The sequence below is a fragment of the Sebastes fasciatus genome, chromosome 9 (genome assembly GCF_043250625.1).
Source record: "Sebastes fasciatus isolate fSebFas1 chromosome 9, fSebFas1.pri, whole genome shotgun sequence".
In the NCBI taxonomy this organism is placed as follows: Eukaryota; Metazoa; Chordata; class Actinopteri; order Perciformes; family Sebastidae; genus Sebastes; species Sebastes fasciatus.
Genome location: NC_133803.1, coordinates 15112825 through 15138771, shown reverse-complemented (window position 1 = coordinate 15138771; position 25947 = coordinate 15112825). Strand labels below are relative to the sequence as shown.

The following is a 25947-nucleotide window of genomic DNA, read 5'->3' as shown; positions in this document are numbered from 1 at the left end:
TACTTCAACAATTGGGATCACTGTCAGAATCCTCCTCGAGCCCCTCTCAATCTGAGGAGGCAGAGAATGAAGTGTGTGGCTGTGTTTGTGTTAGAAAGATAAACACGGAGAGATAGAGAGGATAGATAGGTGGATATATGCATGTGGAGAGACAGACTGCTGTGTGTGTGCGTGTGTGTGTGTTTTGTATGCACATTTAACTCACAGTAAGCATGTCGTTGCACTTCATGTCTCGAGCGTCTTTGTCGTCACTCTTGTCGTAAAACTTCCTGAAGAAGTTGAAGGCCACGACGGTGTAGAGATACACCACGACCGCCAACAGGCCCACAGTGAGGGCCAACTGACAAACACACATAATTACAAAGGGATAGGCAGAGGCAGATGGGCTGTAATACGCTTCTTCATCTTAGAAAAGACTCAATATAACCCTACAGCGTGAAAGCAAACATCACATGCATGCAAACTGCTCATATGAGCACACATTAAGACAGATGGAGAGAGAATTAAAGACAGGACGACACACACACACACACACACCTGTTTCCCGTTGTGTGTGACGGAGGAAAGGATGGTACGAAGTGTCTTAAAGCCCATGGCGATGTCCAAAAGGTGGGCAGCAAAGAAGAAGTTGTTATAATGACCCAGAACCGACATGGCCATGTACCAGGCCAAGTACAAGAAGGACTGTGAGCACACACACACAAGGACATACACACATAAAAAAACAGGCAATATAGATTACCAGGACAGATGTGTAGAGACAAATGTGTATTTTAGATAAGGGCAGAATCACAGGATATTACCACCGTCACTCCTGCAGCGTGTGCAATTGTATCAAACTAAATCTTAGCACAGCAGAACAAGAGATGAAACAAATGAGGGTTAAGTCATAAAACGTCAGATATGTTCTACACACACTGCTCGGTCGTATTACATTATCTGTTATTACAAACTGCAGGAAGTGACACCTTTATCTTGGCTTTTGTAGGAACAAGAGGGCACACACAAACAAAGCAAAAGCCGTTAAATATTAGACGGAACTGAACTTACGTTATCAGTGAACACAACGCCGAGTTTCCAGACCTGGTACTTCACGTCAATGGAGTTGAATCTGAAATAAATAGGCATCATCACACGGATACATGATGGTAAGAACATTGACAAAAAGGCCAAAATGGCCATGACTAAAAATCAGCCCCTTGTTGCTACAGTGTCTTTTCTAAAAGAGCCTTGTCTGTGATGTGGCTCCGTTACAGAATGTCCTGTTCTTCCTCAAGTGCAACATACTGTTCTAGGACCTTCTTTTGTCTGGCCGCCGCTGTTAGGTAACACACACATACACACACACATACTCTAAGACACGTACGCAGTATTAGGAAAATGGCTATTTATAATGGCGTAGGCTATTAATAATGACAGCAGCACTCGAAACGTCTGAAAATTTTTTATTTTAAGATGTTACTAATAAGGCCAAGAAAAGAGCTGGATATACCGTAAACAAGCCCCTCGTGGTAAATGTTCAGCAGAGGGGTCATTCAGGAGTCCCATTCACCTCTAAAATGCATTAGAGAAAGAGCTGTGTTGAGTTCCTTATTTGAACATTTCCCTTTTTTATCAATACCGGGCCGTCTGTATGCAAACACCACTCGCAGCTACTCTCCAGAGAAGGAAGCCACATTGCTATCATCACTGCAGGCTGCTTTGTGTACAGCCACCTGCTCGACTGCATACTAGCATACCTTTCAAAGGCAAGATTTATTAATTATTTATAACTATATATATATATGTATATATATACATATATATATACAGTATATATTATCCTGAAATAAATAAAACAATGACTATTTGAACATTGTGTCCTGTGATACGTTACGCCTCAGTGGATGACAAACATAAACAAGAAAAAAATATTTAAAATTAGGGCTGTCAAAATTAACGCGATAACGTCATTTTGTTTTTACGCCATTATTTCTTTAACATATTAACGAAATGTGATATCTAGGTTGTAGCAGGCTGCAGTTTTCAACCTAGAGTGAAGATCCTGGCATTATATGAAACTTAAAAAATCTAACGAATCCATTGGTACCAACCATGCCATACTAGCTTGTCATGAAGGAGGCTAAATAACACTCCAAACTTGTGCTAAATTTTGGCGAGGAAAAACTGGCATAGCCATTTTCAAAGGGGTCCCTTGACCTCTGACCTCAAGATATGTGAATGAAAATTGGTTCTATGGGTACCCACGAGTCTCCCCTTTACAGACATGCCCACTTTATGATAATCACATGCAGTTTTGGGGAAAGTCATAATCAAATCAGCACACTGACACACTGACAGCTGTTGTTACCTGTTGGGCTTGAGTTTGCCATTTTATGATTTGAGCATATTTTTTATGCTAAATGCAGTACCTGTGAGGGTTTCTGGACAATATTTGTCATTGTTTTGTGTTGTTAATTGATTTCCAATAACAAATATATACATATATTTGCATGAAGCAGCAAACTTGACGAATCTCCCTTTAAGGTACATTTTGAACAGATAAAAAATGTGCAATTAATTTGAGATTAACTAAGGACAATCATGCGATTAATCACGATTAAATATGTCTATTGATTGACAGCCTATATATATATATATACACTGTATATATATATATATATATATATATACACAGTATATACACACTATACTATACTGAAATTTAAAAAAATAAATATGATTTGAACATTGTGTCCTTTGATGCGTCATGCCTCAGTGTATGACAAACAGACAAGAAAAAACTATTACAAATGCTATCCTATTAAATAATCCACATTTTTGTGAAACTGAAACTGCATACAATGCAAAATAAATTACAGTTTCCCACAGATCCCTTTAAGAATGTAAGATGGCAAGGACTTTTTTTTTCTACTCACAGAGCACTCCAGGCAGCGTCTCTTTTGAGTCTCCTCTTCTCATTTCTCTCAGAGCTGAAGTCTAATCCAGCTTGGTCCAGACCTAAGAGTTCACTAATCTTCTCACAGCCATAAAAATCACCATACTTATCCATCACCTGACAGAGAAGGAAGACAGATTTACATAAAACAATAGTCTCTCCGGTGCCTTTTCACCTGAATAAAGAATGACAGGAGAAAGCAAGAGGTAAGAGGCTGAACTCTTCAGCATGGTCGGTGTCATAATGAGATGGCAGCTTAGTTCTGCTGACAAGATGATGGTGCTGCTTATGATAGCTACTGAACAAAAAAAAATAGTGACTCTTAGGACTCTTACTCACATCGGGCTCACTTCTATAGTGAATTAAATAGTGAAAATATACTATTCCCCATTATTCTGGGGACCCCTGGTTGAGAACCACTGACTGACTGACTGATGGCAACTCTGGTCTGTTATTTTTATTGGTTGCAATCTTACAGATCTTATATATATCTTGTATCTTATATATATATCTTATATATATTATATTTCTCTCTTTACCTTTCTACTAAAATGTGTATGTACAGTGAACCTTGGCTAGTAAATATTTACGTAATTTAATCATATTCCATATGAACGGTTTCTTCTTATTGAGCTGCCGTGGCTATAAGAAACGTTGTCACTTGATTTATTGTCCTAAAGCAAGAGCCAACCAAAGTCTAGTTTTATTACAGAGCCATTTTGTTATTACAAAGCACTTCAACGTATGATAATCAATATCTGCAACCTCCAAACTCAAAAGTGGATTAGCACAAACACTTAAAAATGGAGATGGGATATGCTCCTTTACAGCCATTTGAAGACTTTTAACATTTTTATAACTGGCTATCCTGATTTAATTCATCTGTGAACTAGTAAAACCAGTTAAAGTATTACAGTTAAATTTAACAGACCTGCTTTTCTTGAAAATTCTCCAGGTGAACTAAATGTTCTTAACACAAATGATAATATTCATAAACAGGAGAGGCAATCCACGTGAGGAAGCTATAAGTGTTGCCCTGTCTCTGGAGACAATAAAACTGTTTAGGTAACAGGCAGGGGAATAATTACAACTGCCATTAAATGGCTCATTACATTTCAGTTAGTTTCTTAATGAAGTGTCACGGAGTGAAATACGCACACAATTACATACATCCATAAGCACATTTAGAATATAATATATAATATCTTGCTGTGCAAAATCCAAACTGCAGAAGATTTTACCTTCCTCTTCACAAATTTATCCCAGTAATTACTTGGAAACGATCTGAAAAGACAAAAAATAGTATAAAAATAGTACCAAAATTGTCATTAAAAACGTATTAACAACTGAAACATCACTGTAAGTGAAACATTTCTGTACCGTACAACATGTAGCATGACTATAAATAGGTGCCATTTGCTCAAAAAAAAGCTTAAAAGCATAAAACATGTTTGATGTTAATATGAAATCAGCCCAGCTGATCATATGGCTGTGAACATACGGAGTGTTAATGACCAGTCGGTCCCATTGCCCTTTGATGTCCTCCTCAGGGGGTTGCTCTGTCACATACAGCCCGTCAAACTCCAGCCTTCGTGCCACTTCCTTCTCACGTTTGAAGATTGCCAATGGAACCTGCCAATCAAAAATGCAATACAGTGATTACTCGTCTCTGTAAATGAACAGTCTGACGTTGAGTTGGCAACACTTCAAATCTCTGAAAATCAAATTAGCTGTATGAGTCAAAGCCTATCTTTGTAAGAAATGTGCTTAATTGTCAATTCTTCTGTGGTTTTGAAATATACTCTAATTCTATATAAGAGAGTGCTCCAGGGACGACGTATTTTTGTAGGCCAACCAGGAAGTTAGCATCGCCCTAGTTTCCTTGATAAAAAGCCGATGGGATCTTTCCATTGGGTTTTGGATTATTGCAGAAAAGAAGTTCTGTGGCAAAAAAACGTTTATGATACTTACACGTTTTATTTTTTATTATTCCGTAAAATAATCTTCACAAATGAACACCACTTTTATGATTTTTGAAGTGTGAATGCAATCGCCAGACGTAAGAAGCTAATGTTAGGCTATAAACGAACTACACCACGGTCGCATGAGCGCGAATATACACAACGAGGCTGTGTGCTCGGGCCAGTGTACCTTGAGGCAGTAGTACCCGATAATGCAACAGAAAGAGATGATTGTGTGAGCTACAGCCAGGAAACGGAGTGATGGCTCCATGTATCCACTGCTCTCCTCCAGCACAAAGTAATCTCTGCCCTTGTTGTCGTCGTCAGCAGCAGAGTCCAGTCCCTCACTCTTGACAGATACGACCACTCCTTCCTCTGCTTGTGATGCAGGCGAGGATGCTACCTGGGAAGATAGTAAGAGACCAGTAAGAGACAGTAAGAGTGATTTCACAAAGACATACAAGCATACATTTTTGACAAAGTATGATGAACACACGGATTGGTCCAGGTGCTGTTTATGTTGACTGTTGTGCTGATGATCCCATGTTTTGTATGTAAAATCTACTCTTCAGTAAGTAGTAACTACAGCTGTCAAATAAAAGTATTGAAGTAAAAGGTGCAATATTTCCCTCTGTAATGTAGTGTAGTATTGAAGTACAAAGAAGCAGGTGGTAAGGTGTTCAATGCAAAATTCAGAGTGTATCTTTTGCCTCCACGCAGCTCTCAACATGACAATGGCTGAGCAGGGGGCTCGCAGCAGTGCTAAAAGCACTAACAGTGAAAACAACGGCAACAGTGCTGACAGAGCTAACAGTGTTAACCTGTGGGGGAACCGGAGGGTGGGCAGTGCGCTTCCGTGACGACGCCGTGGGTCGTGACGGCATTATCAGCTGTAATCGCCATATGAGAGCAGAGCAGAGCGGCGGCAGTGAGCAGGGCACGCTCACATGCACTAAACATGCACTAAACATGCACTAAAAGGCACATGCGGCCGGACTGGCTACGTTTGCAAAGCACAGAGAAACTCGGATTACAACACACACAGCTCAGGTAGACATTACTCCTCTATATCATTACATAGCAAATAGTTATTTGCTGCTCTATCAATGCTCTGAATGTAGATAGAGAACCTTTAATTACAAGTTCTTGACTGGATGTTCTTAATTACTTTCCAAATTTGACACCACTTTGAAACCAAAGCATTAAGCAAACTCTCACCTTGTAGAAGAGGAGGATGAAGTTGATTGCAAAGGCGACAAACAGAGCCAGCAAACGCATATTATAAAAATTCCTTGCAAAGTAATTCTGGAAAAAAAAAGATTAGTGTCAGTATGTGTATGCATAAGCATGTACAGTATGAGTATATTTGTATATTACCAGCAGGCTCTTGTTATGTGTGCTTATCATCTCCCAGAGGGCAGAGTGTTGGCTCTCTGGTTCCTCTGACTTATTATCTCTCTTGGCTTTCCATTCTGCATCTGCTTTCCCAGTTTTATTCTCAGATTCCTTCCCTCTGCAAACAGACGGAGGGTCAAGCGATGATGAAATCAAACTTTTACTTCTTAATAACTTCAAGTTGTTTTTTGATGAAGTGTGACATCATCACCGCAGTGCTTAATTTGACAATGTTTTTATTGGTTTTAGACCCACCATGCACTCTCACTACTACCAGGTGCATTGTAATGTAATGCAAATGCTATTGTAATTATTTAATCTACCATAACTAACTCAGCATCCAATACTTCAAATGTTATGAGAAAGTTAAACAATCCCTCTTGAATATTTAATGGGGAAGCAAGAGACTCACAAAGTTGCGTTCTCTGATTCAGGCATCGCCTCATCTTCTGTTTTCTCCTCTGTGGCTGTGTGGGCCTTAAGTTGCTGTCAGTTAAAATTCATGAGGAAATGAAAAATTAATACGATTCAGTACAGTATCAAAGCAATACAAAACTTTAGAAAATGATTCGGAACAAAACTCGTCTCATATCCAAAAGATGCAAATGAATTAAATACCGTCCCCTGATGCTTCTCAGAAGTATCGGCGGTGGCAATCGTTTTGGAGGTTGTGTTGAACAGGTCAGTCAGACTGGCAGTGAGGGCTTGTGTTAGAAGTCTGTATTGACCTCCATCCTTCTTCACTTTAAGGCCGAATACGTCTGACAGTACATCGGCCTCCCCGGGGGAGGTCACAGCTGCCACATGCCCCATCTCCCTCAATTCTCTCTGGGAAGAGAAACTGGCAGAGTACTTCCTCAGCCGATCCACACCACTTGGCACCTCCATGACCTCATCAAGAGTTGGCTCTAGGATACCACCGAGCAAGTCCGATATCCTCATCCTTTTGGCTCCCTCTATGAAACCACCATTAACAAAGGCTATGTACAGCACGTATAAGATACTGCGGATTACGACACAAATGCACCAGACCTGAGCCATAACGATGAATCTGAGGAAGAACACAGCTGACATGAGGATATCCTTCAGGGTCATCTTCATCAGCGCCTTCAGGTTTTTGACAGAAAGTAGAGATATCAGCAATAGCAACCAATGATGCATGAAAAACCTTCCTTTGTTGTCCAGATCTTCATCTTCACTCTTTTCTTCTCCTCCTTTATCAGCGTGCCTCTCTCCAGCATCAGAGCCAGATATCTGGGCTGCTAGCTGCATCTCAAAGATGGTGTCCTCGCAGAAATTGACAAACATCTCCATTTTCTCCTTCTCTCCACCCGAATTGATGACATCAAAAATGAACTGCCTCTTGGACTCTTTGACCTGAGGCTTCTCCCACTGTGTGCGGCTGGATTCGCTGATCTCAAAGTAGACACGTTCGATGCGCTTCCCGCTGCCGAGGATCTCAATGCGTCCTAAATAGGGCCGGAAGTAAGTCAAGACGCACTTCGCCAATTCCAGGAACGTCCCAAGTCTCGCATCGTTGGGCATGTGTTCGGACAAATTGGTGAGGAGGACCGCGATGCTGAAGCCGATGTCTTTGGCTGGCTCGTGGAAGCAATCCACAAAGGCCTCGTAGTCCACAATTTCACTATCGTCGGACTTCATGCAGGAGAGGAGGAAGTGAATCTCAGCTTGGGAGAAACGCTTGCGATTCTCCATGGCTTTCTGGAAGTCCTTCCTGGAGATGCAGCCCTTACGATCAGGGTCGTACTCTCTGAAGGCGTCTGAGGAGGTGAGGTCTTTAAGTTTGAGGAACATGTCAAAAAACCTGAGGATCATCTCCACATTGCCTGATGATTCCACCAACATATCCACCATCTGCTTTCCAATAGTTCCATTCACGACGGTACCTGCAGGGAAGAGACACGAACAGAGAAATAAAGTTCTGGATTAGTAACAACTTGTAAAAATTATATGATCATAAATTGTAAAAAAAACAAAACAGAATAATTGGAAATCTTGCCTTCTAACATGGAAAGCAAAAATACAACCATGTCCTTTTGTAAATCCATAAGCTCTTTCAGAAGCTCAATTTGCCTTGAATCCTGTATATAAGAAAATATATTTACGGTTAAATTTTTTAGCAAATAGTAACAGAGTCACTTCATATCTTACATTTTACATATTTACAAGACACATTACCAGAGGCAGTTTACAATGAGTGCAACAGCAGATTAACAGTAAATGCTTTGAAATAACATTGCCAGAAGACAAAAATGAGTGCTATACGGTACACTACACATCACCTAGAGCATCCACAATGTTATGTCTCAGCAGAGTTTTAGAGGGAAATAATGTGCCATACCTGAGAGAGCTTCATCTGCATGTGGGCAAAGACATGGAGGAAACCCACTACAGCGTCCCACAGACGACTGTGAGCTAGGCTCTGTTGGTTCCCAGTGCATGGGCCCTGGAGGAACACACTGATCATTTTAAGAAACATCACAACTTTCTGACAAATATATTAGGTCTGTCAATCGATTAAAATATTTAACCGTGATAAATCGCATGATTGCCCAGAGTTAATCGTGATTAATTGCAAATTGATTGCACATTATTTATCTGTTCAAAATGTACCTTAAAAGACAATTTGTCAAGTATTTACTACTCTTATCAACATGGGAGTGGACAAATATGCTGCTCTATGCAAATGCATGTATATATTTATTATTGGAAATCAATTAACAACACAAAACAATGACAAGTATTGTCCAGAAACCCTCACAGGTACTGCATTTAGCATAAAAAATATGCTCAAATCATAACACTGCAAACTGAAGCCCAACAGACAACAACAGCTGTCAGTGTGTCAGTGTGCTGACTTGACTATGACTTGCCCCAAACTGCATGTGATTATCATAAAGTGGGCATGTCTGTAAAGGGGAGACTCGTGGGTACCCATAAAACCCATTTTCATTCACATATCTTGAGGTCAGAGGTTAAGGGACCCCTTCTTAAAATGGCCATGACAGTTTTTCCTATCCAAAATTTAGCGTAAGTTTGGTATCAATGGATTTCTTAGGTTTTCTGGTTTCCTATGATGCCAGTATCTTCACTCTAGCTTTAAAACTGAGCCCAGTACAACCTTAAAATCGCAAGTTGCATTAATGCGTTAAAGAAATTAGTTTAACATTAAAACAAATTTGCAGTAACACGTTATTATCGCGTTAAATTTGACAGCCTTAAAATATATATATATATATATGTTCTGTAGGAACTCACAGAATTATGCATGGAACACCGTATAACACTGTAACCCATAATGGAAACCGACCTGTATGTACTCAGTGAGTGTGTTGAAGACCTGTTTGGCCACTTTCGTGGCTTTGGAGAAGTTCTGTTGTCCGTGTTCATCAATCACATGCTTCCCTGAGTAGTACCAGTAGAAGTCACTGATGGACTCCTACAGTGCGGCACAGCAAAATATTTGTGGTTTGTGAGCTAAAATAAAACATTTTTTTTTATACAAAATATCATTGTGATCAATAAAAGATTAAATATAATGTTATTATTACATCATGATGAATTTACTATTTGAGGAATCTTCAATCTGATGACAGATGAACCCGTATTTACACAGCAGCCAAGTAAAGGTTTGTAGTGATCATCAAGTTAGTTATTTAGTTAGCCAAGCATCATTGTAGGCTTACCTGTACTCTCAGTAAATAGTCCACAGTGGTTATTATGATGTTGACAGTAGTGTTGTTGCCTGTTTGTGTTCTCAGGTAATTCTGGAAATCTAACACATAAAGGACGTAAGAGCATGCTGAATATAACATCAAAAGAGCGTCGCAATAATATTCATCCTGTGTAGACAATGCAATTAAACAATAAACGTCGACTAGAGCGAAGCTAAAGTGTTTTGAGCAGCAATTATGAATCAGTGCTAAACTCCGATTACCATAATTATGAAGTGACATTGAAGTGAAAAACAACAAAGCCTGATTTCTTCTCTTTCTTACAGTATGTGGTCCTTTTTCTCACAGACAACAATTATAATCTTTGCGCACTTTGTGACAGTGTGTAAATGGATACAGCATAGGACAAATAACCTGAGTTGTGTCCTTCACAGAGCAGCTGTAGAAAACGGAATAGGTCACAGGTTATATCTTTGTCAGGCATCACCTTCTCTCCTGGGAAAAAGATGGGACAAGAAATAATAGGGTGAAGGACAAGGAATGGAGTAATACTGTAGGAAAGGTACGACAGAATGAATGAGAAAAAACGTGCAAAGAATTTAGAAAAAAAAGGAAAGAAAACAGGGTCACCTCACACTGTAGTGAAGGGAGACAGCAGAGAAAGAAATAGGATTTTGGAGTGTGAATGACTAGAGTATGTACAAGTCCAGGGATCTCACAGCTGGCTCTTCTGCTATAACATGGATTCACAGAAACAGATTTTTTTTTTACATTTCCATATGAATACAGTACCTGAGCTCTCGTCCATGGCCATGCCTAATCCTTCTGCTTTGTTCTGCCTCTCAAATGCATTCAGATCCAGAACACTGGATAGCAGAAAACCACACACATAAATGGATGGTAAATGGACTTGCTATTATACAGCGCTTCTGTAGTCTTCCGACCACTCAACGCGCTTTACACTACATGTCAGCATTCACACATACATTCATGCACTGATAGCAGAGGCTGCCATGCAAGGCACCAATTTTGCCCATCAGGATCTAATCTAAATACTCATTCACACCTTTTAAATAGCAATGCACCATTGTGCATTTGGGGTTAAGTGGCTTGCTCAAGGCATGTGACCGGAGGAGCCGGGGATCGAACCGCCGACCTTCCGATTGGTGGAAGACCTACTCTCTGAGCCACAGCCGCCCCCAACAAAAGGATTTAAAAAAAAGTGTTTGCACTCTTATCATTTTCATCAATCAAGTCTGAAAGCCTTTGTGACATTTTGACGGGACTCGTCAAGAGATTTGTCCGACAGTCACTCACCTACATGACCGCATGAGTCCGGCCATGCTCTGAAAGAAGCCGACGTCTTGCTTCTCTCTCAGATAATCCAGCATTTTCTATCACACAAAAGCATCAAAGACGAGGTCTGATAAATGGAGGAGGATCTCATCTGAAGCTGATATGCTTAACTTATAATCATGTTTTCATTAATGCAAGCTTTGCTGCAGTATCTCCGAGTCAAGGCATCATGCTCATAAGAAGACGCAGAATATGAAAGCGATATGTTTCTGAATAGGGAAAAAGTGTACATGTTGAAGAATTGGCCCTTTTTGAATTTGAACTAAAACACTAGTGTATAAATAGTCAAGGTCCTTTATGAAAGCGATGGGCTCAGTACTCATTACTGAGCCCATCGCATAATGTGCCACCATGACATGAAAACTCTCTCTATTCATTAAAAACATCATCGTTGTTTGTTATGCAGCTGCTATAACAGCAGGCCACATCTTCCACAGTCCAAAACTGTTTACTGTATATTTTACAGCTTTACTTTTCTACTTACTGATCAGTAATCATTAATATACTTTTTAATACACAAAATTGTTGTGCTTATATTTTTTCTCCTGAATGCAATAAATCTAGCTGCTGCAATAAAACTTATTTTTTTAGTGTCACCTAATCTAATCTTACCTCTTCTTTATTTCAACTGTATTAATTATAATAATATTTTGTTTCATGATATTAAACTCTATATTCTGCAAACCTATTTTGGGGACCCCAAGAAAAACAAGTTGTGTGATTTGAGGTGCAGTATTGTACCTGTTGAACAATGGCATTCCCTCCGTTGAGAACAGCAATACCCAGCTTCAACGTAGGAGCAATCATGGAGCCCATGGTCCCTGAAAGGATGTGAAATGTATCACAATCAGAGGCTTTGCAGTACCGACTCAAAAGAATAACGGGCTACTACAGATCATGATAGACATTTTAAGAAAGGGGACAAAGTACAAAGACATGCTTTACTTTATTCTCTACTACTCAGTGTCAGCTCATCTTTGTTTTAGTATTCACCAAATATAAAGTAACTTGCTTACGACTGGCTCATACTAAAGCAACAACGATTTACTTAAAGAGAAAAGCCCCTCAACTAAGAAACACAGTAACCTTAATATAAGTCATTTCTTATATTTGGTATTATAAATCATTTATCAGTATTTTACATTTTTCCTACTGTACCTTTGCTGGCACTGATGGTTTGCAGAACCATCTCAGAAGCTCCACGACGATGCAGCCTGGCCTGCTGGTACAGCAACTTCTGTTTCTCCATCTCCTTTTCCTGAGCCACAGAAAGGTTAAGTTCACTACTGTATCTAAACTACTTTGTCTTAGAATAGAAATATATCTATATTAGGGCTGTCAAAGTTAACACAATAACGCATTAACGCAAATTTGTTTTAACGCCACTAATTTCTTTAATGCGTTAACACAACTTGTGATTTTATGTTGTAGCATGCTCAGTTTTTAAAGCTAGAGTGAAGATACTGGTATCACATGAAACTAAAAAACCTAAAGAATCCATTGGCACCAACCATGTCATACTAGCTTGTCGCGAAGGAGGGTTAATGTTGCCGCAAACTTACGTTAAATTTTGGCGAGGAAAAACTGTCATGGCCCTTTTCAAAGAGGACCTTGACCTCTGACCTCAAGATGTGTCTGTAACAATGTGGACATGTTACAGACATGTCCACATTATGATAATCACATGCAGTTTTGGGCAAGTCATAGTCAAGTCAGCACACTGACACACTGACAGCTGTTGTTGCCTGTTGGGCTGCAGTTTGCCATGTTATGATCAGAGCATATTTGTATGCCTTATGCAGTACCTGTGAGGGTCTCTGAACAATATTGTGTGTTATGAATTGATTTCCAATAACAAATATATGCATACATTTGCATAAAACAAGCATATTTGCCCACTCGCATGTTAATAAGAATAATAAATACTTGACAAATCTCCCTTTAAGGTGCATTTTGAACAGAGCCCATTCTCTCACTTCAAAGCTTTCCACCTCCTGTTCTTCATCATTATCGTCCTCTCTGTGGCAGCTCTGGGAGATCAAACATACAAACGCAGAGTGGTGATGAAAAAAAGGGAGAAAAATAATCAATATAGAAGAGGTACAAAATGTAAAAAACTCTTGTTATGTATTGCATGTGACGTGCACAAAGACATGAGCAAAAAAAAATTATAATACATCATACATTATTTGAACATATTAAACATTTAGATACTTCAAATGAGACCATTCTTGTGTTTTATTACCTTGGCCATGATAGCAGCGTAGGACTTATAGAGAGCGTCATTTCCGAGCTTACTGTGAACAGGGAAGGCGGATGAGATAATATTAGTGTATATTAAAGTATGGACAGACGCAGCATTCTAAAAATGGCTAGTCAATGACAGAGTCCAGGCAAATCTGTAGCTGATTCTCACTGGATCCATTCACAGTGCCTAAGCGTGATCCCCTTGAGTAACATAGTTAAATGGAGCACCACCTCAAAACGCCTCCAAGCAGCGTGTGGACCGTTTTATTCACAAGTCTACCCAGTGGTATTGTACATTTTTATTGACCACACCAGTACACCTGGAACCTGGGTGATTTGATCACATCTCCGCAGTGAGAGTGCCCGCCCACCCCTTAATGTCTTTACAGTGACGTGGAGAGAAATTGTTGATTTAATATTATGCTCTCAGATGGCATGCGAGTCTCTGCAAGAATATCATGAGAATATCACAGCGATACCTCAGTGGGATTGGTAGGAGAAATCATGCATGACTAAGAAGAGCACAAACATTTCTGCAATGTGAACCTACAAAGAATTGAAACATATTATAGATTTCAAGATTTCAGAAAGCAGTGGCCACAGATGTTGAACAGAAAAATCACGCTTCTGATGAATCTAGTATTGACATGGTGATGGGTAGGATCAGAAATAAAAGTGTTTTTTACTGCATGAGAGCTTTTAGAATGAACACACACACCTCCTTTCCGTGAGGGCGCTTCGACTGAAGAGTGTAATGAGTTGTAGGAGGGGATCGATTCGTTTGGCACCTTCTTCCACATCCTTTTCTTCCTCTCTGTCACCTCCATACAGCTCTATCACTCCTCCCCTCTGCAGTCCAGAGAGAGAGAGAGAGAAAAGCCCACAGTGTGTGCTCTTAAATAAAGTCACACACTGGCACTCTGGTGGCTGACTAACGTTCAGCAGGTTAGCTCTCTGGCAAACCCAATCTATACACTACCGTACATAACATGATCATGTTTATGTGCACAGAGAAGATAAAACCAGTTTAATTTGGAACGTATGCTAAATATACATACACTCAAAAAGGCCTTGATGTTTTAACTTTTTCAAATCAATTTCAAATGTTTAAAGTATTAATAACATAATTTGAGAAGGTTTGAGAATACAGCATGTTCACACTGAAAACACAGCAAAGTGAAGTTTATTCTCATTAGCATATTCAATTTGCTTAGGATCGATGTTGACCAAATTGTGCATGGGAGTGAGATGGCTTTAATATTAGAAAAAAAGTATTACATCTTTGGAAAAAACATGAAACTGTTTAATGTTTTAATGTTCACAAAGGATGTTAAACTACTAGAAACTAGACTAGAAACTAGAAAAAATTGTGGTGGCTTCCCATAGAAATGGTTTGACTGGTGACTGAGTATCTTGCATTATTTCCTATTGGGAATAGTAAAGCATGTTTATTTCATGTGTATTGCAATAACAGCACAATTAGTATACAGTGTGAATTTGTTGCAACAAAGTAGGTGGAATTTGTATGCAGCTAAGAGGATGTGCTGCCTAAAAAGCTCAACCGAGGGCAAAAAAATGCCCTTGCAGGTCATCAATTTCACTACAGAATTTTGAGATATAGACGAGTAAAATGGACATTTATAAAAAAGTTGTCTGGGTGGTTTTGACCATGGCCCGATGGCCACAAAAAGCTACTCTGTGGCCACCAAATATCCTCTGTAGGTGGCCCCCGGTGGCCACCAAGCTTCATCAGGTCTCTCTTGAGAATGAGGCTGCATCTCAATGAGATTATGGTGTCTGTAACCATAATCTGCATACCGAATGAAACAGTTTAATTGCATTGTTTTCTATTTGAGTGTCCTAACTGGTTTCGAGCGTCTGAACTTTTGTCGGACGCTAACATTTCTATTTATTCCCGTCACTCGCTTTGAAAGCGACTAAATGTACGAGGAACGGCTGATTAATGAAGTTGAAAAGAGGAGTTATCTTTAGGGCTTCAATTGGGAGATCGGCATTAATGCTTTCTTGTCGCCGTTAGCTGATAGCAGCCGGTGGGCATCACAGTCCTGCTTGACTAAATAACAGAGCTACCCACCGAGTTCTACCGACTACATAATGATACTTCTACATTATAATGCGTTTAAGCTGTATTCAGTAAAAGTTAATGTATTGTATGTTTTGAGCAAAGGTAAATTATAACATTATCATGGTGTGTTCATGATGTGTTAAAATTTAATCTTGAAAAAATTTAGCGTTTTGTGTGAAACTTGAATAAATAGTTTGAAGGAGATGCTTTCACAGCAATATAAAATAGATATTAGAGAGGGAATTATGACCTGCTTAACTTCCTAACACTAGCTCTAAGCAGCTTATAATACATCCTTAAAATGAATGATGCCAATCAAATCAAAGCAAATCTAAAAAAAAAATGACAATCATTTATTTCCTTATCATTTGAAATGTATGTTTTAATGAAGTTTTATAACTAAGTTTGGGAACAAAGACCACACCTCATACACATCCCACTTTCGCAGCTAAAGTATATAAGCACACCTGATCCGTTCACTTCCCCTTGATTCTGCTTTCACATCCCTTCCCCCCAAAACACCTTTTTCTTTTCTCTCAGCGCCTTACTCTCTCGTTTGATTACAGGAACCATTGGGAGCACTGTAAAAATCAGACAGCTTCCCCACTTAGAGTCTCGACTCCCCCGGTTCCCTCCGCCTCCAGCCGACACCTGTCCATCACCGCTTTCCTCCATTCATCCTTCTACGACACTTCTTCCCCTTATCCCCCCATCTGCAACCCTTCATCCCTTCATCCCTCGACCCCCATCCCTTCATCCTCCTTCCTAACCCATTCCTCCTACATCATCATTGCTCCCCTCCATCTCCAATACGTCATACCATTATCGGCGTGGTCTTTGTTAGTGAATGTGAAAAAGATAGACTGTATGTTTTGTAGTGTGCGTACTAAGAGACTGTGAGAGAACAAAAAAAATTAGTTTTTAATTTAAATAAATAATTCCATATTTTCATTCTGTTGATGTTACAGCTAAGGAAGATTGTGTTAAATTGCATATTGATTTCACATACATTTAGGGCCACCAAAAATGTACTTTGGTCACCATATTTTGGGGGTTGGGGCCAGTGCTTAATAATATTAGCATCTATCCCTGATATAGTAATCTGCAAAGTGTGCTGAACAAAGTCAAAAGCTGCAATAAACAAACTAAATAAATGAACCAAATGAACTAAATAAACAAATGAATCAGAAGCAATTATGGGCCATATTTGAGGTACAAACACATTCCTGATTAAAAAATCTGGGTTATAGGAAAAGAGGTAATTTGTGTTTCTCACCTGATCATAATTCAGAATATATGCCTTTTTTAACTGCAGTATGTTACAGGAGAGTTATTTTAAACTACTAATTTCAATATGGCTTGCTTTTCCACTCACAGCCAAATCCTCCACGAGCTTCTCCTCAAAGTTGTGGTCCTCAGCTGATATCCAGGTTTTATTGTAGCCTTGGAGGAACAGGTTGACAGCTCTGTGCCTGGGGAACAAAGAGGGAAGGGTGAGAAGATAACAAGAGATGAGCATTTGCATAGACAAATGCTAATACGAGATTGAAAAACAGGCAGCCTAGAAGGACACTATTAAGCTATAAAAGAACTCTGATTAGACCAATTATTAATCATTCATCCAAGCCTCTCATGCCTATCCAAGGAGAGGATTGTTACGTCCACAACGGAGTAAAGCGTGTTAGGCCTCATCTATAATTCACTAGACACAGACTCAAATATTATTCCTATACGACAGGATTTTCATGTGTTAATGCTAATGTAATCATCATATGTTTGTACCTGGGTAAGTTGTAGAGGGGAGCCATCCTTAGGCAGGCCACCACTGCTCGTTTCCTCTGTTTGGATAAGACCTTATGCCACGCAGGTTTTTTACTTCTCTGCGGGTGTTCCACCTGAATCCGAAACCAAACATTAACAAAGATGTTACATAGATAATGTAAAAAGGAAGTGCACATGAACCTCCGATGGACCCTAAGGGGTTTCAATGGTAGCTGTTGTAGAGGTTCACGCTCAAGCATTTGTCTTGCATCTATCATGCATTAGCACTGCAGGCATCACATCAAATGAAATTCAGACAAAATTGTTTTACAGATGATGTTTTTATATTGCTTTAAACCTCTGAGACCCAACAATAGACCTGTTTTTGTCTTTTTTTAGGGGGGTACAGGGGGTGTTTAGGAGGAAATAGCAGGTCAGCAGTAGATGTCACATAGAAGTGGTGAACATCATCTGAAAGCTGGGAACCTGAGATGCAGCTCAGCACTGTGTGTCAAATTGTACTAGTCATAAATCAGAAATAAACATGAAACAATTAATTAATTAAAATAAATTGTGAAGTATATAAGTAAAAGGGTTAAGAACATTATGATAGAAGGCCATTGCCGTGCACATTTTATGTCTCATAAGTTGCTGTAGCAGCTTTTGGGTTGCTACACAAATTGCTTTAACCACTTTTGGTTTCAAAAACTTTCGCCATTTCCGGCGATTGAATGGCAAGGACTTCTGCTCTGGAAACTGCTCATAACCCCCCTTGTTGTCAATATACTGTAGCTAGGAAAGCCAATCATTATCTTAATGCCCTAGGTCTCTAGTTTGTGACTGTAACGTTTCATGAGGCTGTGATTATCCTAGAGGTCACCACAGGTCATTTTATACAGTGATGTAAAATTAAAAAAAATGGCTTCACTACAATGAAATGTCTCCTATAGGGACTAACATCATCACACATGAATACAATTGGGCTCATTGGATCCACAAGAGTCTCAGCTTTACATGGGTCATGGGGTTAAAAGCTCACCTGGTCCAGGTAATAAAGGACTCGAGCTATTTCCAGAACCCTGTCTACAGTCCTTTGGGCGTCAGCGACGGTGTTCAGCTGGTGTTCAGCATAAAGGGTCTCCTGCCTCAAACAGTTTGACGCCTGTAAAGAGAAAAAAGAACGACATGTTTGTTTCTTTTGTATTTCAACCATTCAATTACATATATTTTTAGGAAGGCTACTGGAGAGGTCCTAAAGGGGTAAAAGGGCTATGGTAATGAGAAGAGAGAATTCAGAGCAAGCACCATCAAAACACATGAAAGAATAAATGAAGGAGCTTGGTTTGAAACTGGTAGGCTCATAAACATAATTAAAGAATAAAGCTGAATCTGTCTTTCTCTGTTGCCTTTAATTTCCTTGCTTGAATTCTGAAATGATCCACAACAACAAAGCTGACTATTTCACTGCAACTAATAACACATTTTCATACAATCAACAAAGGATAGATCATAGGCTGTGAAAAAATATGATCAAATGTTTGTTTAAAAAGTTTATTTATGGTAATGACAAAGCAGAATGAAGCTTTTTTTCCTCACTGACTTATGAATAAACATATTTATCACTGACTCATAAATAATCAAATATTACATGCATATTCTGAACAGTATTGTGACTATGTCATATTGATGTCTCTGATGAACAATGAGTAAATGAACAGAAAGAAACCGCTTATGATTTTGCAGGCTAAAAGAGCATTCTTCAATTTAATTTATCACACACTTGCTGCCTTCCACAAATTAAAAGTCACATTTACTCAGGCATGGCAATGAATATGCAGAATGTCTGCAGGATGTCGAAAAGATGTACTCTTTATTAATACTCTAAGGATAGTCCAAAACAGGAATGAATGAATATATATATATATACACATTATACATTATGCAAATGTATGTATATATTTATTATTGGAAATCAATAAACAACACAAATAATGACAAATATTGTACAGAAACCCTCACAGGTACTGCATTTAGCATAAGAAATATGCTCAAATCATAACATGGTAAACTGCAGCCCAACAGGCAACAACAGCTGTCAGTGTGTCAGTGTGCTGACTTGACTATGACTTGCCTCAAACTCATGTGATTATCATAAAGTGGGCATGTCTGTAAAGGGGAGACTCGTGGGTACCCATATAGCCCATTTTCATTCACATATCTCGAGGTCAGAGGTCAAGGGACCCCTTTGAAAATGGCCATACTAGTTTTTCCTCACCAAAATGTTTACGTAAGTTTGGAGCGTTATTTAGCCTCCTTCACGACAAGCTAGTTTGACATGCATTCCTTAGGTTTTGTAGTTTCATATGATGACAGTATCTTCACTCTAACTTTAAAACTGAGCCTGCTACAACCTAAAAATCGCAAGTTGTGTTAATGTGTTAAAGTAATTATTGCCATTAAAACAAATTTGCGTTTTATTATCCCGTTAACATTTTTGCTCCAACTAAGGATATAGGTGATATAGGAATTCCACTAACCATATCAGTCAACACATCATTCTTTTAGGATTTTCTTTAATTTGATATTGTTTCAATTCAACTTATTTTACGTCTTATTTCAATTAAAATACTCCTTCAAATAATGTTTAGAACACAAAAATGGAAATCCAGTGACAGTCTTTACCCGACTCTGATGATGTATAAGGCAACTGAAAACACGCTCTCGAATCTCATCTTGGGTGTTCTTCTGCGAAAAGCAAACAAAGGCCAAAATTAAATATATACTGTATACACATAGATATTTTAAGACACTCAACTTCACCTAGGGTTGTAACGGTAAACTGTGGTATAAAAGGTGACGGTTATCATACTGTGATCTACTGCAGAATAACATATAAATACACTCATTACATCAAAGGATTTGTCACCATGAGGACAACATTAATGCTGGTACATTTCCGACTGACCTGAGTGAAGCCGCTCTTAGCCAACATGATAAGGCTGTGGTCGCTTGGAGAACAAACCCTGAGTCCCACAGGGAGCAGTCTCTTCATGGATGCCACAATGAGAGAGGTGTGTGTGGAATAACGATCTCCCTTCCTCTTCATCCTCCTCTGCTCATGGTCAAACTAGTATTCAAAAGTGTTTAAAGCCATGGAGATAAATTAACTTTCAGTCTTAACTGGCAGTTGACAACTTTTTTTGTGATTGCCATACAACTACTACCAGTGTCTATGATTTAAAGAGTTGCCGTTCTTGTACATCAGTTGTAAGGTCTATTCAGAAATATGTCTGACCTTGGACATTTTGTCGTTGTTGACCAAGAAAGCCAAGTTGTTGATTTCATTTTGGACCACAAAGTTCTGTTCCTCCCATTTGAAATTCTGTTATGGCAAACAAGGGTGAAGAAAATAAATATCATGATTAATAGGGTACAATATTAATTTGGATCGCATCGACATGAGAGGAATAATTAAAAAACACAATGTGTCATCCTCACATGAGATTTGGCCCAGAATATAAAGACCTCTGCCACCATGCTGAACAGCTGCTCAGCGTCAGGGTTTGACTCTTTCAGCCAGCTGGCTCTGAGACAAGACAAAGCAAAAAACACACAGTATCATTACAAAGTTTATTCCTGTAAAGCTAAACGTATGTAAGCTTAACGACATCCATCTTACTCTATTTGTATCGTCAAAAAAAACATATGTTTTAGTTGTATTTTTCATTGTTTTTCAATTCACCGAGAGTTGTTTCGCCAACAATAATGGAAATTAATTTGGAGATCAAAAGGTTTCTGAAGAACTTCAGGGGCCAGATGCTAATTACTGGTGGATAATGTCATCATCAATTAGAGTAAAATAAGTTTCACTTTCCACTGAGACTATAAAAACTTCTAATTACTCCACAAGCTTTTGGTCGCAGAAAAATCTAAGCTCCTTGGCAGCATGCCTTACCGATTAGAATCCACAAATGGGATGAGGAGGGGATAGAAGGCGTAGAGGTCTCGCACCAGCACAGTGAACTTCTCCTGTATCTGCATCTCTGCTTCAGAGGTATCGCACCCTTCTGCTTTCATCTGCTCCTCCTCTAGCAGCACGCATTCGGCCCTCTTCCTCAACTTCTCCATCAGTGGCAGGAAGTGGCTCTTTAACAGCTCACTGCGGGCTTTGCATATAATTGGCTGAGAAAAAACTGAAAGACATGACAACTGTTAATGGTGGGAAGAAAAAATTAAAGGGCATAACTGATGTGGAATAAAGAAATCCAATCAGTCACAGTATTGTACATGACCACAATACCTGCCAGCTGTTTCATCCAGTCACCCTGGCTTGCTCCCACATGGTTGTGGATGATACGGAGAATGTGGCCAAGAAGGTCACTAGCATGTTGAGGAATGACAGCGGTGCAGATTGGGTTGTCTTGCTGGCCCTCAGGGCCCCAGTGCCACCAGCGGGACATGTAGCTGCACAGCATAGGCAAAGTGACCTTCGTGACATGGATGTAGTGAGCCTGGCGAGCTCCGGCGCCAGCACCTGCCAAGTCCTCTACTTCCCCCAGAGCCTCTTCCAGAGAGGGCAAGAGAGGACACATGTCCACCACCTGATCTGGCAGCCCCAGGTCTAACAGAAACAGATGTGGGAAAATAAGGCTGAGAAAACAGTGAGGGTTAAGATGTGGGGGTGAGAGCTGTTCAAGGAGGCCAAGATCAAATGGACAACACTGATAAATATCAGTCTGTATACAGTGTTTTTGTCTATTACCTTCTCTCTCAGAAGCACTCATGGTGTTGTAGATGGAGTAAGGGTTGGATTGGTTTAGGGATGGCTCCAGGAAGCATACAGGAAAAGTCCCAGTCAGGGCTGCAAGACAAGCACCTGCTGCTGACCTCTGCCTGTATGGGAATGCTGTGTTAGGACGTATAGGCACGGGGCTGACTAATGTCTAAATCATATCAAACTCTATATATCAGACCGGCAATACGTCATCCAGAGTAGGCTCATATGACCACGCCCCCTTTTGGGGGAAAACAATCGTGTGCCCCTCGAAGACGGTAACAGCATAAACAGAGGAATTTGAAACATGTCTCCAAACTTCTACTTTAAACAAACCGGTAAGTTATAACGCTATGCCGAAGAGTTGCTGTGTAGTTGGTTGCACCAACAATAAATCCAAAAACACAGATCTCCAATTAGTTCCTCTGCTATGTCCTAAATAAGATATAACTGAGGGGCTTTATGGCTCCAAGCTATAGACCAGACCAGCAGCGTGTCATCGCAAAGGCTGCGCTCCCTTTTGGGGGAAAGAAACTCACCGTCACAGGAGAGAAAATTACGAAAAGCTGTCGTGTAGCGGGTTAACCGAGGCTTTCACACTGAGATCTGAGCCACATACACTACATGAATATTCACTGTCAGTGTGGTAAATCACTAAATGAAGCTGGTGACAGTGACTAGCGTGGCTAGCTGACGTTAGTTTGAGTGTGAGGCTACTGCAGTGGACAATTTGAGTATTTCATAATGTCTGTGATTTCTATGATCAAGTATTGTATGTACAGTATGCACGAAAAACTGTTAAGGTAACATTTAAGTAAGACGTATCATTTTTTTCAAAACCGAAAGACAGACATTAAATGGAGAGAGGCATTTAGCACACACTCTGAAAGCACATAGCAATATAGGTAGTACCCCTCCATGTAGATGCTGCTACTGGTGCCAAGAGAGTAGAGGCTGTTGAGGATCCTGTAACAGGACACCTGGATACTCCCCACTGGAAAGACAAGGTGATACTTAAAGCTGAGAATCCCTGTTAGGTTTCCGCCAAAGGACACTGAGTAGGAAAGCTGATAGCGTACAATCACGGAGAGACAGACTAGCAGGATGGCTGCTGCTTCATATAATGAATGATTCCTGGAAGGTCAGGATATTAGTGAGGGAGACAATATGCTCCTGCTGCTATGTGGCAATGACTGAGACACTTAATGAGAGCCGGTTTCAAAGATCTGGAAGGTAGGAAGTTGAGTGGAGGGTGTCCCTGAGTGTTTTCAGGGGTGTGGATACCAGCTGTTCATCCAGCTCCATAGCATACGGAGGGAAACGAACGACACTACTGACAACACGTGGTGGTGCTTGTACTGTATGTGTACTATTGTGAAGGTAGAGGAAGGTATGTTAAAGGTGCAGTGTGTAGGATTTGGCGACATCTAACGGGGGAGGTTTCAGATTGTAACCAACGGAAAATTGTCCTGTGTGCCGCTAAGCGTGTAGGACAATTAAGGTAGCCAACGCGAAAAATGTGAATGGCCCTATCTCGAGCCAGAGTATGGTTTGTTCGTTGGATCCGCTCCGTATGTAAATATAAACAGCTCATTCTAAGGTAACGAAAACACAACAATTCATATCTCAAGTTATTATACACTAAAGAAAACATACTTATTGATATTATATTCTATTTCTGCCAATAAAACAGACTGTATTTGTTATTGTGTATTTTAGGGTGTATTTAAGATGTAAAATGCATCCATCATACTTTCATTTGAGACATTATTCCCGCCCTTACCCAGAAGGTCCACTCCGTAGTTTTGGTTGCTAAGATGCTGGAAGAGGGAAGTGAGGGTGGGGAGGAGAACGGAGGTGGTGAAGCTGAGAACCTTGGCCACTCCTCTAGCCTGTTGACTCCTACTCGGAGGCAAACAGACTAAGGTCACAGAAAGGTTTTCCACGGTCATCTCCAGATCCGCTGCAGCCGCCTCAAAGAATGAATGCAGAGATGCTTGGATAGCCTCTGGTGCTGACTTCATCAATGCCCTAAGGTCAAAGGATGGAAAAATGGCAGTTAAAAGGGACTGTATGTAAGTTTTTACACATAAAAAAGTTTTCTAATCGTTTTTTATTGCCAATGTGTGAACAGGTTGTAACCTAAAAAAAAAAAAAGAAGAGACTTTCCGTGAAAATTATAATTCTTTTTCTTTCTTTTTTTTTTATGTTAAATGAGAAGTGTAGAAAATGAAAATGTTAAAGGTGGCATGCAGTGTCTCTTTCGGCAAGCTATAATAAAAGCAGTTAAGTGGACTAAATCAGTTGCTAATCTATCCACCAGGCAAGTCCAAATGACATCAATCTCTGCTGAGCCTAGATTCTACTTCTAGCGTCATGCTTCAGAGGCGTTGTCCTCAGGGAGTAAAAGTGATATCAACCACAATTAGATAGCATCAGTGTATCAGTGGCTCAATTACACCAGTCATCTCATCCTCAGACTTGGTGGTGTGACACTGATGTGACCGCAGGCAGAGCAAGGAGATCGATTCTGGCAGAGTGTGACGGTAGTGCCATCTAGCTACCTGGCATCCAGAGCCTGAGCCAAAACATGGAGGCAGCTTGCAACTGTTGAGGCTTCGTTTCCTGGAAAAACACACAGAGATGAAAAGATATGCAACTATAGAACATGCACAAACACACATGGAATAAGTTGAATCTCACACTGTTACATTTCAAAGAGCAAACCAAGGAATCAACGAACAAGAATGAGTTATTTCCACATCATCCTTACCAAAGAGTGAGATTCTGTGTCTTACTAGAGCTGCAATCTTACAAAAGAGACTGGATGTGAGGAGAAAAGACAAGTGCAGTAATGAGGAGAGAGGAGTGGGAAAACATACGGGACACATAATCAGAAGAATGAGGCTTCTTCTGTCAAAAAAATTATTATGCAAAACACGTCAAAGGAATTGTCCCAATACAATACAATGTGCAAGAGCTTAAGAAAACTTTAAAATACTGCTGGTGTTATCAACATACTGTGTGTTTTGTTGGGAGTAACACATACCTTGCAATAATCTCCTTTTCCTTTTTTGACGCATGGCTTCGCGAGCAGAGAGAAGTGGTGAGGAAATACAGACGGTGGCTCATCACATATTGTTCCAAAAGAGGAAGGATTACCTGTTGAATGGAGTAATAGTCAAAGGTCACTTCATAAATCAACATGTATTACCCACAATTCCCCTTAAATTTCCTCTGACCACTGTAGCTTCAAAGTTCTATTTAAAAATAATATTATATTCTGTGCCTTCTTTTCCTAGTGCTTCATTGAAGGTACATCACACTCGCTGAGAGGAATATCTAATTCATAGACACATTTTTTTTTTATGGCTGCACCATTACATCAAAAAGATAAATCTGGAAGTCTTGTTCATCATTTCTTAGTTCAGCCAATTTGAGTGTCTTGTGATTAGGGCTGTCAAAGTTAACACGATAATAACAACGCGTTATAGCAAATTTGTTTTAACGCCACTTATTTCTTTAACGCATCTTGCGAGTTTTAGGTTCAGTTTTAAAGCTAGAGTGAAGATACTGGCATCATATGAAACTATAAAACCTAAGGAATCTTTTGATACCAACCATACTAGCTTGTTTGAGATGGAGGCGTAATAATGCTCCAAACTTATGCTAAATTTTGGCGAGGAAAAACTGACCTGGCCATTTTCAAAGGGGTCCCTTGACCTCTGACCTCA

General features: G+C 39.8%; 1 protein-coding gene across 3 annotated transcripts in view; it reads right to left on the bottom strand.

The window, feature by feature from the left end:
• Positions 1-25947, bottom strand: part of ryr2b (ryanodine receptor 2b (cardiac)) — an 82284-nt gene that overhangs the window by 6638 nt on the left and 49699 nt on the right. For all 3 annotated transcript variants that reach the window (XM_074646224.1, XM_074646221.1, XM_074646223.1), the window contains 38 exons: positions 25263-25375; positions 24987-25036; positions 24778-24838; positions 23997-24244; positions 23126-23207; positions 22202-22332; positions 21740-22060; positions 21395-21632; positions 20938-21025; positions 20735-20821; positions 20405-20566; positions 20122-20184; positions 18479-18601; positions 17461-17573; positions 17054-17150; positions 14311-14441; positions 13591-13642; positions 13322-13375; positions 12504-12603; positions 12087-12166; positions 11307-11383; positions 10782-10855; positions 10404-10484; positions 10002-10090; positions 9626-9754; positions 8657-8761; positions 8315-8396; positions 6913-8201; positions 6707-6780; positions 6277-6412; positions 6118-6204; positions 5090-5302; positions 4440-4570; positions 4180-4222; positions 2919-3055; positions 1051-1111; positions 538-684; positions 206-340 (listed from right to left, as the gene is read on the bottom strand). In XM_074646224.1, the coding sequence (XP_074502325.1) occupies positions 206-340; positions 538-684; positions 1051-1111; positions 2919-3055; positions 4180-4222; positions 4440-4570; positions 5090-5302; positions 6118-6204; positions 6277-6412; positions 6707-6780; positions 6913-8201; positions 8315-8396; positions 8657-8761; positions 9626-9754; positions 10002-10090; positions 10404-10484; positions 10782-10855; positions 11307-11383; positions 12087-12166; positions 12504-12603; positions 13322-13375; positions 13591-13642; positions 14311-14441; positions 17054-17150; positions 17461-17573; positions 18479-18601; positions 20122-20184; positions 20405-20566; positions 20735-20821; positions 20938-21025; positions 21395-21632; positions 21740-22060; positions 22202-22332; positions 23126-23207; positions 23997-24244; positions 24778-24838; positions 24987-25036; positions 25263-25375 (5484 nt within the window). The remainder of the gene's footprint in view (positions 1-205; positions 341-537; positions 685-1050; positions 1112-2918; positions 3056-4179; positions 4223-4439; positions 4571-5089; positions 5303-6117; positions 6205-6276; positions 6413-6706; positions 6781-6912; positions 8202-8314; positions 8397-8656; positions 8762-9625; positions 9755-10001; positions 10091-10403; positions 10485-10781; positions 10856-11306; positions 11384-12086; positions 12167-12503; positions 12604-13321; positions 13376-13590; positions 13643-14310; positions 14442-17053; positions 17151-17460; positions 17574-18478; positions 18602-20121; positions 20185-20404; positions 20567-20734; positions 20822-20937; positions 21026-21394; positions 21633-21739; positions 22061-22201; positions 22333-23125; positions 23208-23996; positions 24245-24777; positions 24839-24986; positions 25037-25262; positions 25376-25947) is intronic.